General features: G+C 25.6%; 2 protein-coding genes across 3 annotated transcripts; both read left to right on the top strand.

Annotated features, from left to right (window-relative positions):
- The first annotated feature begins 341 nt into the window (after positions 1-341).
- Trf2 (TATA box binding protein-related factor 2) lies at positions 342-4,563 on the top strand. Its single transcript, XM_076898888.1, has 5 exons — positions 342-469; positions 1,516-1,812; positions 2,445-2,695; positions 3,289-3,383; positions 3,843-4,563. Exons 2-5 carry the CDS (start codon positions 1,525-1,527, stop codon positions 4,091-4,093), a joined length of 885 nt encoding a protein of 294 aa, XP_076755003.1. The 5' UTR covers positions 342-469; positions 1,516-1,524; the 3' UTR covers positions 4,094-4,563.
- A 6,231-nt stretch (positions 4,564-10,794) lies between these two features.
- LOC143426069 (transmembrane protein 231-like) lies at positions 10,795-12,168 on the top strand. Of its 2 annotated transcripts, none has more exons than XM_076899195.1 (5): positions 10,795-10,980; positions 11,124-11,194; positions 11,394-11,516; positions 11,587-11,794; positions 11,873-12,168. In XM_076899195.1, exons 1-5 carry the CDS (start codon positions 10,842-10,844, stop codon positions 12,133-12,135), a joined length of 804 nt encoding a protein of 267 aa, XP_076755310.1. In that variant the 5' UTR covers positions 10,795-10,841; the 3' UTR covers positions 12,136-12,168. The 2 variants fall into 2 exon arrangements, with proteins under 2 accessions (XP_076755310.1, XP_076755309.1); XM_076899194.1 differs by having other exon boundaries at positions 11,124-11,287.
- Position 12,169: the final 1 nt, after the last annotated feature.

Here is a 12,169-nt window from a genome sequence, read left to right as displayed (position 1 = left end):
TAAAATATTTCTATATCACTGCAATAATTAATTAGGTAATAGTTTTTTCTACATAAATTTATTTTAAAGGAAGTCTATTATATATGTAAATTTTGGAAGAATTCTCACTACAGAAAAATTGTAACGATAGGTTTAAATTTGTTTGACAATATTTTTACTTAGGCATTTAAATGTACATTAAAATGTAGGAAGAGTATTTATTTAAACATTAGTATTAAGTAAAATGTGTATATTTGTAAAATGTAGTAGATAAAAATGAAGAATATACTAGAAAAGTAACATTTTATTGATGAGTATTCCCTTTTATATACCATAGTCGCGTCCGTGACTTTGATCAGTAGCTAGTCTAGTGAAGATGGCTGAAAACAATGGCAGTGGTTATTGAGTTAACTTTGCGTTCTCCTGGTACTTGTCAACAAAGAAGTTATCTTTAATTAAAAAGTAACTGAAGCACATAACATAGTTATACGTGAGTATGATTTCAGCACTGCTTGTTGTTGTTGCTTAAAATTTTAACCTTCTCATTTAATACCACGATTATTCAACGCTACGAGAAATGCTTTTGTACTTTTCATCTTTTCTTACTGTCGTCTCATCTTACATTTAGGAGGTTCTTTCGAACATTTTTCTAGGCGTTCAAAATATATTTTCGTAGAATCTTCATTGGAAACTCGCGTCTTTCCACGAACATTGTATCCTTTAAACGTTTGCATACTTTTCCAATTTTCCAATTGTATTGTGATTTGAAAATTATTTCAAGGAATTTTAACTTAACTTTGAAATCTCATTATTTGCTTGACTTAAAATTGATACACCATTTAAAGAATATGATTTCGTATTTGCCCTGTACATCATTTATATAAAGTAACAATGTTGGAAACAATGATTTTACATGCTCTTGTTTTACATTAATTATTATTATTAATCATTCTACATATATTACTTTCACAAAATAATGCTTTCTTTTATATGATAGAAATTATCATTCATTAAAAACTAATATACTTTTCAGTTATTGTTTTGGTATAATTTTTTATGTTTTTCATTTTTAGATGTATAAGATAAATGTGAACTATTGCACTATTGAAAAATGAAAATTAACAATTGGAGAATATTAGAGTAATATGTTATTTTATTTATAATCTAAAACGAAAATTTAGATTCTTACTTATATGATATTAAATATTTAGTTGCAATAATTTAAATGCAACTACGTTTAATTAGGTGAAATATGATTAATGAAGTAAATATTTAATAAATATTGAAATAAACATATAACTGCGCTTAATAATATTTGTATTATGTATTAAATAAAATTAAACACTCGATAAGAAGTTGTATTATTCCTGAACACAGTTATATTTTTTATATATTAAATTTATATTATATTTTATAAATGATAAAACTACACGCATACATATAGTAACATTTAAATTATATTAATTTACATGGATTAATCAAGTTATACGAATACAATGAAAACATAATTATTAGTACTGTTATTAATGTTTGTAGGTATATATTATGGCAACTGCTATTCAAAAGAATGGCATGAAACCTTTAACAAATACATCAATAAATCATGTAGAGGATGTAAATAACTTAGACAACACGGACATATGCAAGGAAGAAAAAGATGAAAGGATATTCGATGGACAAATCCAACCTTACGTGGAGCCTCCTGAACAGGAACCTCGCGAATTGGATATTGTTATCAATAACGTAGTTTGCAGTTTCAGTGTTAGATGCCACTTAAATTTACGAGAAATTGCATTAAATGGATCTAATGTAGAATATAGAAGAGAAAATGGGGTAGGTTTTAAAGTAACTCTGTTTGTTTACTTTTTCTAGCAAAATGTTTTTATGTAAGATATTTTAAGCTTATAATATTTTAAAATTTTAATTAAAGTTTTATGTTTAGAAAATTGAGATTGTTATATTGTAGTAATCTATTTTTAATTTTATTATTTAAGAGGAATTTTTATTAATATTCTCTTATAAAAACTATAAAAAAGTATAATAACATCTAATACAATAAATAAGGGAGAAGCGCAATTAATGAAAGAGATATTAAGTTATTCCTTATAATTAATTTAAGTTAGATTTCATTGTTTAGTAAAAAAATATAATTCCAGATTTTATTTCTTTTTTTAAATTACATAAGATATTTTAATGTGTGAAAAGAATTTAAATTTATGATTCGTTATGTGACAATGTTAATTTTCATTTGAAAATATAAACAAATAATAATTTTATTATTTCTAAAATAAAAGCATTGAATGTATATATAGCCTACTTTAAGATCATCAACATCTATAGTCCAATTTTTTATACATATTTTAAGCATTTTTGATATTTAAAAGTGAAAATTTTTCAAATTATATAGAGAAATTTATTTTTAATAAATATCGTACATTTTTAAGCAATATGTATAACTGTTATAGATGATAACTATGAAATTAAGAAGACCTTATACTACTGCTTCTATATGGTCTTCTGGGAAAGTAACGTGTACTGGTGCAACTAGTGAAGTTCAAGCAAAGATCGCAGCACGTCGTTTTGCTCGTTCTCTTCAAAAACTGGGATTTAAAGTACGATTTAACAATTATAGAGTGGTCAATGTATTGGGTACTTGCTGTATGCCATTTGCTATCAAGATAACATCATTTTCATCGTTTCACAAAGAAAATGCAGAGTAAGTATGTTTCTGCATCTCTTTATATCTATACAGGATATCTTACCAAATGTCATCGCAAAATTTTAGGCTTTTTTTAAATTTCACAAAATATTGTGTTTAATAAAACTTGAATTACATTTAAATCTATGAGTATAACTTCTTTTTTAATGAAAATAGTTTATTTCATTGTTAAGCATTTGTTATATTTTGTTCTATTATAGCTATTTTTATAACAAAAAATTCAATAATTATATACGTGTTATGAAAAGAAATACAAATTATATGTAAAAATATGCAACAATATTCAGTAATATCATGGTAGTTTTGAGTTAGAGTAATTGCTATAATTATTTTGATATAATGCAATGTATAACTTTTGTTTTTTTTTTTTTTGTTACATGTGTATAGTATATGTGTAGTTTACAAACTACTTAAACAATTCTGTATTACAGTATGTCTTAAAAAAATGTAGAGAACAAATATTGATTTACAAAAGTTATGCAGTTGCACGTAACATCTTTTTGTAAAGTCCTGTGCATTTGCATATTATGAATTTCTTATATTATAATGCTTACACTCTAGAGTACTTATATAATGTATATTTTGTTTAGTTATGAACCAGAATTACATCCTGGTGTCACATATAAGCTAAAAGAACCAAAAGCTACACTAAAAATATTTTCTACTGGCAGCGTTACTGTTACAGGTTTGTAATGCTATTCAATTTAAATTCATATTAACTGCATTGTGAAAGTAAATATTACGAAGAAATGTACAAAGTAAAGCAAAAACGTTTCTTACTAAAGGAAATAAAGAGATATCACTCTATACTAGGGAACTTGCTATAATGTACTAATAATCTAAAAAGATGAGAGATTTATTTTGGATAGAAAATTTGATCTTTGCCGTGTGTAAAAGATCTCCTAAGTAACTTTACAAAAAAATCTCAAGAAAATACGCAAACTAGTTTTATCTAATGATATTGAATAATGTCTTTTTTATTTCTTTTTTCTCCAAATAGATTATTCCTACAGTATTACGGGTACATTAATATAAAATGATGGCTTCTTCATTTTGAAAACTATCAAATTTTTACGCTTTATCTTATAATAATTGTTAATTTTAATTATTTCGTTTGTTAAATATATTGTAATGAATATTATAGCTCCCAATGTTGCCGCTGTCCAAGCCGCGATTGAATATATCTATCCACTAGTCTATGAGTTTCGTAAGGAGAGAACAACAGAAGATGAACTTGCCTTAACAACGAAGAAGCGTAGAATGGGGCTAAGTAAAAGTCGTGATGAGTTCCTAAATGATTCAGATTATATATATGATACCATATTTTCTGATGAGGAGGAGGAAGAAGAAGAAGAAGAAGAAGAAGAAGTTGAAAGTGATGCCAGTTGGGACTGAGCTATTTACTTCGCTACTCTTCTGTTAATTGTGAAACTGTTATACTTACATCTTGTTCTTGAAAAAAAAAAAAAAAAAGATAGATACATACTGCTTTGTGTATAAAAGTGTTATCATAAAAAGTGAAGTGAAGCATTCAATTTCTGTGAAAAGACGTAGTAGTGAAAAAACAATGAGTGAGTGTTAAAGACAAGTATGCACACGCAAGTGCTTCAATTATGATTATACTAATATTCGATCAGTCGAACTGAATTTCATTGCCGAAGTAATGTTATCATAATTTACCTTCATTAATGATATACATATGTACATAGGTACATTCATACGTATGTCTGTGCGTGCATGTGTCTATGTACATATAAATGTTAAGGATAAAAACGATGTACGCATATTCATTTTGTTTAGCAAGCAATTTCTTAACATTTGTTTAATATTTTTCATCATTTACGTTTTTCGTTCTTCCTCTTTTGACAAAACGTAGTACATTTACATAACTAGGAGGAGAGAGAGAAAGAGAGACGAAGAGAGAGAGGGAGAGAGAGAGAGAGAGAGAGAGAGAGAGAGAGAGAGAGAGAGAGAGAGAGAGAGAGAGAGAGAGAGAGAAAACAGTTTTGAAAAGAACTTGTTTCTAACTACTGCTCCTTCATAATTTAAATACTGGATTGACACGTGCTTTTTTATTGTTTCTCATTGTGTATCAACAAATCATACTGAAGTATTTTAGAAGTGATAAAGAGTATGTAGATTCTTTTGCTGTCTCTTGTTTTATTTCTTTTTACTCATAGATATAATCTATTTCTGCTTAATTAACATATACTGTGCCAAAGATGGATGTTCAAAATTTGAGATAAAGTGATAAAAGTGACATCTAAGAAGCTGAAAATTTTGTTCATTGCAACAATTAATTTTCTTATTGCAATGATGTATTATAGTAGACATGGAAGTATTTTTCAATTATTTTTTTGTAGAAAATAATGCAAAGTTATGTACAGTTTGGTATAATTTTGTTTCAAAATTATATTAAAAATTTTCTTTCACAGTTGAAAAAGCTATGAAAATTGCAAATCTAGAAAAATTTTCAGTTTAAATATACACAAATAATTCGAAATTTAACATTCCTTTTATTTAACGTTATTTCATGTCTGTTTACGAAAACGTTTATGCTCTGAATAGTAATGTCACGATAGAAAATGATGTGTAAAATGAATATTAATTTTAATCATTACTCATGTGAAAATTACATAGGCCTCATTGCAGTATCCTGAAATTTGACTTCTTTATTTATAATTACTACTTTGTACAGATTAAAGCTTCAAATCGAATATTAGAGTAATTTTCCAATTAAATGCCTTGTTTTTATTATTATGAAGTATGCTTACAGAATGAAACATAAATGATAATCGAACAAAATGTTTCATTTTATTTCTCGAGAATTGCAGCAAAGGTCTAAAGAGTAAAGTAGACCCCGATAACATAATACTTATCATTTTCTTGCATTAATCACCAACATGTAAGATCTTATTCATTTATTTATTTATCACTTGCAGTATCCTTATGACGATAAGTGCATTTGAATTGTGTCATTACCATTTATTATCATATGTCGTAGTTTGAGGAACAATAAATATTGTAATGTATGATTTACAAGATATTTCATCATTTAAGTTTAATGCACCTTAAATATGAGAAGCTTGACTGACACAAAGCTATTTTTGAATTTTGATCAATAAGAAAAATTGTGGGTACATACGTGACGCAAAATTTTATACAAGTAACGTAATCCAAAAAAAGAAAAAAAAAGAACATTCTTCAATTGCTCTTTAATTATTTAAGTACAGTAGCATGGAATTTATCTAAGACATACTGTAAATAAATCGAGTTCTCTAGGTATACTCGTACGCACTTTGAAAGATAGCTAAGCAAAATGCGTACTCTATAATTGTTACTAATTATACACTCTTAATGATTCTTTCTTGTATCTTAAGTATGTGTATGTGAAAAAATATTGGCAATACTTTTCAATATCATAGTGGAAGTCAATCTGTACCTCGTGCCATACAAAATGTTATTCGTACACTAAGCTTAATTGAATTCTCATAATTTCTCATAATTATTTGCTTATATATCCATCAAGTTTTTTATAAACAAGCTATGGACACTGCCTTTAGTATACCTGATGCAAAAATTAATAACATGAATTTGATCCAATATATGACATCAAGTAATGAAGCACATTAATTTTACATTACTGATCGTATATCACAAACAACTGTACATATGAAAAATTGTTACTCTAAGAATGGTAATAATGTCAGAACCAGTGTGTAATAATTTACAATTTCATTTAATTTCACTTATATATATATATATATACATCTATTTTTTGTATTTTGTTTTAAGAGGTTAAAAAAAAATGTACAATATAAATAAATCAATGCAATATTGTAATTATTTTATGGAGACTTTAAAATTTTTAAATGATTGATGTTTTAAAATGAAAAAATGCTCTAAAATCATTCACTTAATGCTTATAAATACAATTCCCCTTCTTGTAAAATGACATCAGTTTTTATTGTAAATCCTTCGTCTCTCTGTTCTATTTTAATTAACATTGATTAAATGATTTTGAAATAAATTATTTGTTTCCAATTATTATTTGAGAAATGTGAATTTCAATATTGTGATTGTACTTTCAATGCGAATTAAGTTATAATAATTTTTCATTATGCCTGTAAAAGAATCTGTTTAAAACATACCCTGTTACTTATTTTCAGTCATAATTCAAATTTATTTGTATAACAATTTTTTAAGAAGATTATGGAATATTTAAAGTATTTGTTTTTGTAATTGTTATTGCAATTCGATGATCTATACTAAATGATAGACAGGTTTCTGACATTGTACCATAAGTTTGATATTGAAATTTAAAGAAATTGTTAACCAGTGGTATGATGATTTTTTCGTATTATAACGCACATAACGAATTTCAAATGGAACAAAAAAAAGAAAGAAAAGTTATGATATGTTTCTATGCTTAAGAAAATGAATATTATAATAATCATATTTAAAGCGGTGTAATTATTTTCTCAAATGTCGCTGATGTACGATTGTATGCATGGAGTACAGAAGAGGAAGTATTTACTTTTTCTATGAAATGATAAGTTAATGTAATCATTAGGAATGATATCATTTTTGGACAGAAATCTTAAAAAGAAATTTATCTCATTTAAAATGTTTAAATGTTAAAATAAACAAAGATTATTTATATACATTTTTCTTTCAATTATAATTGCCAGTACACTATTTTCTCTTGTATACAGTTATCAATGTTTTAAGGGGAATTGTACCATTGCAGTTTACATTTTTTAATTTTATATGTTATGATAGTCTTCAAAATGCATATTTTTTCTGTTACATACTGAGAGTCTAAGGAAGTAGATGTTGATGGAGTTGTATTCAAATTCAACTTAATGTCAACGTGGAACTGCAGTGATATTATTAGTATTACATATAATTTAAATTAAGTTCCGAATAAATCACTGTTTGTTATGATTGAATGCATGACTGCCGATCACAGACTATAACTAATATCACCTTAACAGTTTAATTCAAATAAACGCAAGTATTTCACTGATTTTTTCGAGTTCATGACAATAAGATATTTATCGTTATTGTTTATCATTATAGCGTTATAACGATTTTAATAGATTATTTAACAGTAAATTATAATTTATCAGCTGCCTTTTTAAGGAAATATTAAGCTTTATATTGGAAGTAGTAGATATAGCATTCGTATTGAACACTGCTGTAAATGTTTCTATTTCTACTGATACCTTTATAGAGATATATTTTTAATAACAAACATTTTTTTCTGTTGTGTTTAATTCAATCAAATCAGTTGTAATTTATTACTATAGGAAAGCAAAAATTTCCATCAATTATTAACGTCATGAAAAACAATGTACACTTTTACCAAATATGCTAAATTTAATGTACATTACTGTTTTTTTGAATATAATTTCACATTCCAGGCCACTTAATGCTACTATTTTCTAGTCCAAGAATGTGTATACACCAAAGACAGTTCATAAAGGCATGTTACAATTTAAAATAGTATAAGTAACATGAATACATTGCTCAAGATTGATTAAATTTAACTACACTATTCACAGTACAGTGCTTGTACAGTTATTAACAAAAAGTATGTAATTTAAATTCATTCAGAATATTTGCAAATCAAATTGTACGTTATAATAAAGAGAAAAGAATTTACTGAAAATTTTGGTAGAGGTGAACATTTTCTGTCAATTCTTCTACGTACTCTATAGTGTTACAATACTTATGAATAATAATGTATCAACAATAAAATATAAGTTTTTAGTTTTAACATTACACTAATGACTACTTTTGTCCGTATATTCATTTAAAAAAAACAGTTAATTTGCAGTTCAATGTGAAACATTTCAAAGTGTTACCAATGTTATGATAACATTAATAAGCTTTATGAACTTGAATGATCCATTAGAACTAGATATAATTTACAATATATAAAGATGGCTAATGGAACTATTAATTTTTGGTGTAATGCATCTAAATATCTCTCCAAAATATTCAAGTTACTATTATTAATAATAACAATACGATCAATTATCTTATAGTTGTATCAGTTCATATTAAAGAAAAATATGCAAAGTTACTAATACAGTATTAAATCAATCGAATAAATATTAAAATATTAATGGTTATAGTAAATCTTTCATTCGATCCAATATAAAATTATGTATGGTATATATAACATTTTGTTTATTCATTGACTGCGTACAAGGTAGTATGTATGAATTGTTAAGCTATATACAGTTATTGTTACGAAATATACATTAATGGTACATATGTATATATATTTGATTTGAATCTTTTTGCCACATGAAGTTTTCAAAATTTATTTGAGGTTGCTTTATATATAAATATTCGATGCACCAACACAAGATACTTTAACAATTCTTTAATATCCTATCAGTAGTAATAGCAATATATACGTGTATTATTTTAATATACAGTAATTACAATATATATTTAGTACATAGAAAAATGTTGAAACAATAGCTTGGCCTCTTCTAGAAACAATGTGTATTTAGCATACATTCAATGAACTTCAAACTCAAGAGATGTTCACACTCACTGTTTTTAAAGGAGATGCACGATATATTATCAATCTACTATTTTCAAGTAAAGATGGGTGACTTTTCAGTCTATCGCAATGTGTATACTAACTATTAATGCATGAGAGGTGATAAATTGAAAAATATGTAAAAAAATGATATAGCTTGTAAGGTATGAGCCCAAGGCGTTCATGATAATTTATGTGTATCTTTTCATTAGGCAGATATGTATTAAAGACTGTTAAATGAACTGTACATGGAAATTTGTATGTAAATCAGAGAAAATAAAAGGTAATGATTACTTTAAGTTGATTTATATCATATATTTTGTGCATTTAGCATTTTAAATTGATATAGATTATATAAAAAGTATCTTACTCTTTAATATATAAAAATTAATGTATGTATTAAATGTCTAATTAAGACTAAAAAACAATTTTGAATGTTAGATTCATAAATCATAGAAATGAGATATATTCATATTTAAATTTAAATCAATTATTACAGTTAATTTGAAAATGCATCAAGGATTTGATGTACGGTTGGGTAATAATGAGAGACTATTGTCTTGCAAAAAATGTTATCAACAGTAAAATAATTTTCTATCATTTAAAATTCATCATTAAATATTAAAGAATAATTTTATATATTACTGTGTACTTCAATCTCTTAAAACTATGTTATACGTATAAAAATAAATATAAATATAAATATAAATATAAACATGAATATATATGTATGACATTCCTCACCTTTTCCCATATTTTTATTAAATCTTGTTTTTATTAGATCATAATGTTATCTGTAGAAACAAAGTATAACCAATTCCTATAACAATGTGAATATTTTAGTTTAAAATTTTTTCAGTTAAAAAAAGATAAAAATATCATAACCTAATATCAGAATATATTTAAAAATATGTACTTTCCAAATACATCCAATTTTTTATCTTAATTTTTTGTCAAAATTCAAATCGATTTATATATTTATAATTATAAAATTTCTATATATACATATGTCTTAAAATTTTGTATTTTATCCTTTTAAGATTCTAAAAAAACATTATATATACAATTCATTCGTTCAACATGTATACAGAATAAAGCACAACACAATGGTGATTATGTGGACACGCGATCTCTGATTGGTCTACTTTTTAAATGATTTTGATGACTTTTTTAAGCGTTCGTGTAGTTCTAGTAATGCATTATTCATTCAAATAAAATCTAACAATTATATTATATCATATTTTCAATACATTCTTGCCCATTTTGTTAATCAGTTACTGCGGTTGAGGTTATTGTATTGAGGTAAAATATCAAAAAGAGATATTTGTGATTAAAAATTTGACAAACTTAAATTGAAAGAATTCTTTCGGCGCATTTATGTTCCCTGTATGCAATATTTTTCTGTATACTAAATATATTTTGTGATTACTGTATACGAATAGTGTCGTGTCGTTATGCATTTTGTATGTGTACCAACGTGGTATACAACGTGGTATACAACGTGGTATACAACGTGGTATATATGTCTGTAGGTATGTTTATTGCTGGAACTGTTACCAAGACAACGCATAACGCGTTATAATGGTTGCTGTCGAAATATTTTCTAGCTCTGTTCAATATAAATATAAGAGTAAAATATGTTCATTAAGCTTTTTTGTTGTATTATTTTTCGTAATATTGTCTTTACTCACACCATTTTTCATTATTTATAATGCTGGAGGTATATGTTTTTGTTACATGTACATTTTGTTATACATACAATTATATTAACATTTAAACTACACTGTGTGCTGTATAAGTAATAAGTATTATGATTATAAATTTTTATTATTTTACCTCATTATTAATTATTATAACTCTTAGGTTTCTCCTTGAAAAATCGTGTATATGCAGAAAAACCTGATGTATCATTTAACTATAAATATTTATTGTTGGTAAATAGAGATTACAACGTTAATCCTATAATCTGTTCAACTTTTAGAACTTATAAGGATAATGAAATTGAAGATAACTGTATACTAATAAAGGTTTTCATATTACATTATTACAGTATATAATTTGTATGTGTGTGTTTGCATGTGGCTTGTATGTCCTAACATATATGAATATAAATGTTATTTTTGGTGGTTTCAGGTTCTGGAAGTAGATGCAAATAATGATGGTAAAAAGGACATTTTAAAGTTTGAGGCCTACTTCTATACAGATAGACCTATTAAGTCTGTTAAGCTTTTGCTTTTTTTTAATTTTCGATTAAAGGTAAAAAATTTTTTATTGTTCTTATTCTTTCATTGTTAATAAATATAAATACTTTTGGTTTGTCAATCAGCAATTGTTTGAAGCAACAATAGAATCCATTGCACTTTGGACTCGTGTATTGAATGAGAAAATTCAAAAAGTACAGTTTTCTGGAGATTTGATATTGCAACAAAGAGGTCTACTTACTAGTGAAGGTTTATATGAAATATATAATCATAGTATAGAAATGGCTGATTATTCACTGGACGAATTACTTGTGCAAAATTTTAATCGAAAATGTTAGTGATTTTTTCCAAAATTATATTGTTTTTTATAAATAGAAAAAAATTAACGAAATTATCTAATGTTCATTTTAGTTGCAGCTAAAATACATAATGAATATATAAAAGAACAAACAGGCAATTTGAACAAAAGTGCAGCAATTATTCAAGGAGAATTAATTTATAGGGAGCATTTAATTTATTATCAACCTAGTTATTGGGAAGAACTGAAATGGGCATGGGTTCAGTATTTATCATGTCTTCTTGCCTTTTTATATATAACAAAACATATTTTAATTTTCTTATTTACAAATCGATATTTGAATTGTTACATCATAATGCCATGGAAAAATAAATAGAATACATATTAATCAATTGAATTATTTATATTGG

Source organism: Xylocopa sonorina, chromosome 8, assembly GCF_050948175.1.
Source record: "Xylocopa sonorina isolate GNS202 chromosome 8, iyXylSono1_principal, whole genome shotgun sequence".
Taxonomy (NCBI): domain Eukaryota; kingdom Metazoa; phylum Arthropoda; class Insecta; order Hymenoptera; family Apidae; genus Xylocopa; species Xylocopa sonorina.
This window is presented reverse-complemented; position numbering and strand designations above follow the sequence as displayed.

Bases quoted from the DNA above. Each gene is read 5' to 3' on its own strand.
- Trf2 (XM_076898888.1), top strand. From the start codon at position 1,525: ATGGCAACTGCTATTCAAAAGAATGGCATGAAACCTTTAACAAATACA. The intron at 1,813-2,444 runs GTAGGTTTTAAA...TAACTGTTATAG, and splicing joins AATATAGAAGAGAAAATGGG to ATGATAACTATGAAATTAAG. The intron at 2,696-3,288 runs GTAAGTATGTTT...TATTTTGTTTAG, and splicing joins TTTCACAAAGAAAATGCAGA to TTATGAACCAGAATTACATC.
- LOC143426069 (XM_076899194.1), top strand. From the start codon at position 10,842: ATGGTTGCTGTCGAAATATTTTCTAGCTCTGTTCAATATAAATATAAG. The intron at 11,288-11,393 runs GTTTTCATATTA...TGGTGGTTTCAG, and splicing joins ATAACTGTATACTAATAAAG to GTTCTGGAAGTAGATGCAAA. The intron at 11,795-11,872 runs GTTAGTGATTTT...TGTTCATTTTAG, and splicing joins GCAAAATTTTAATCGAAAAT to TTGCAGCTAAAATACATAAT.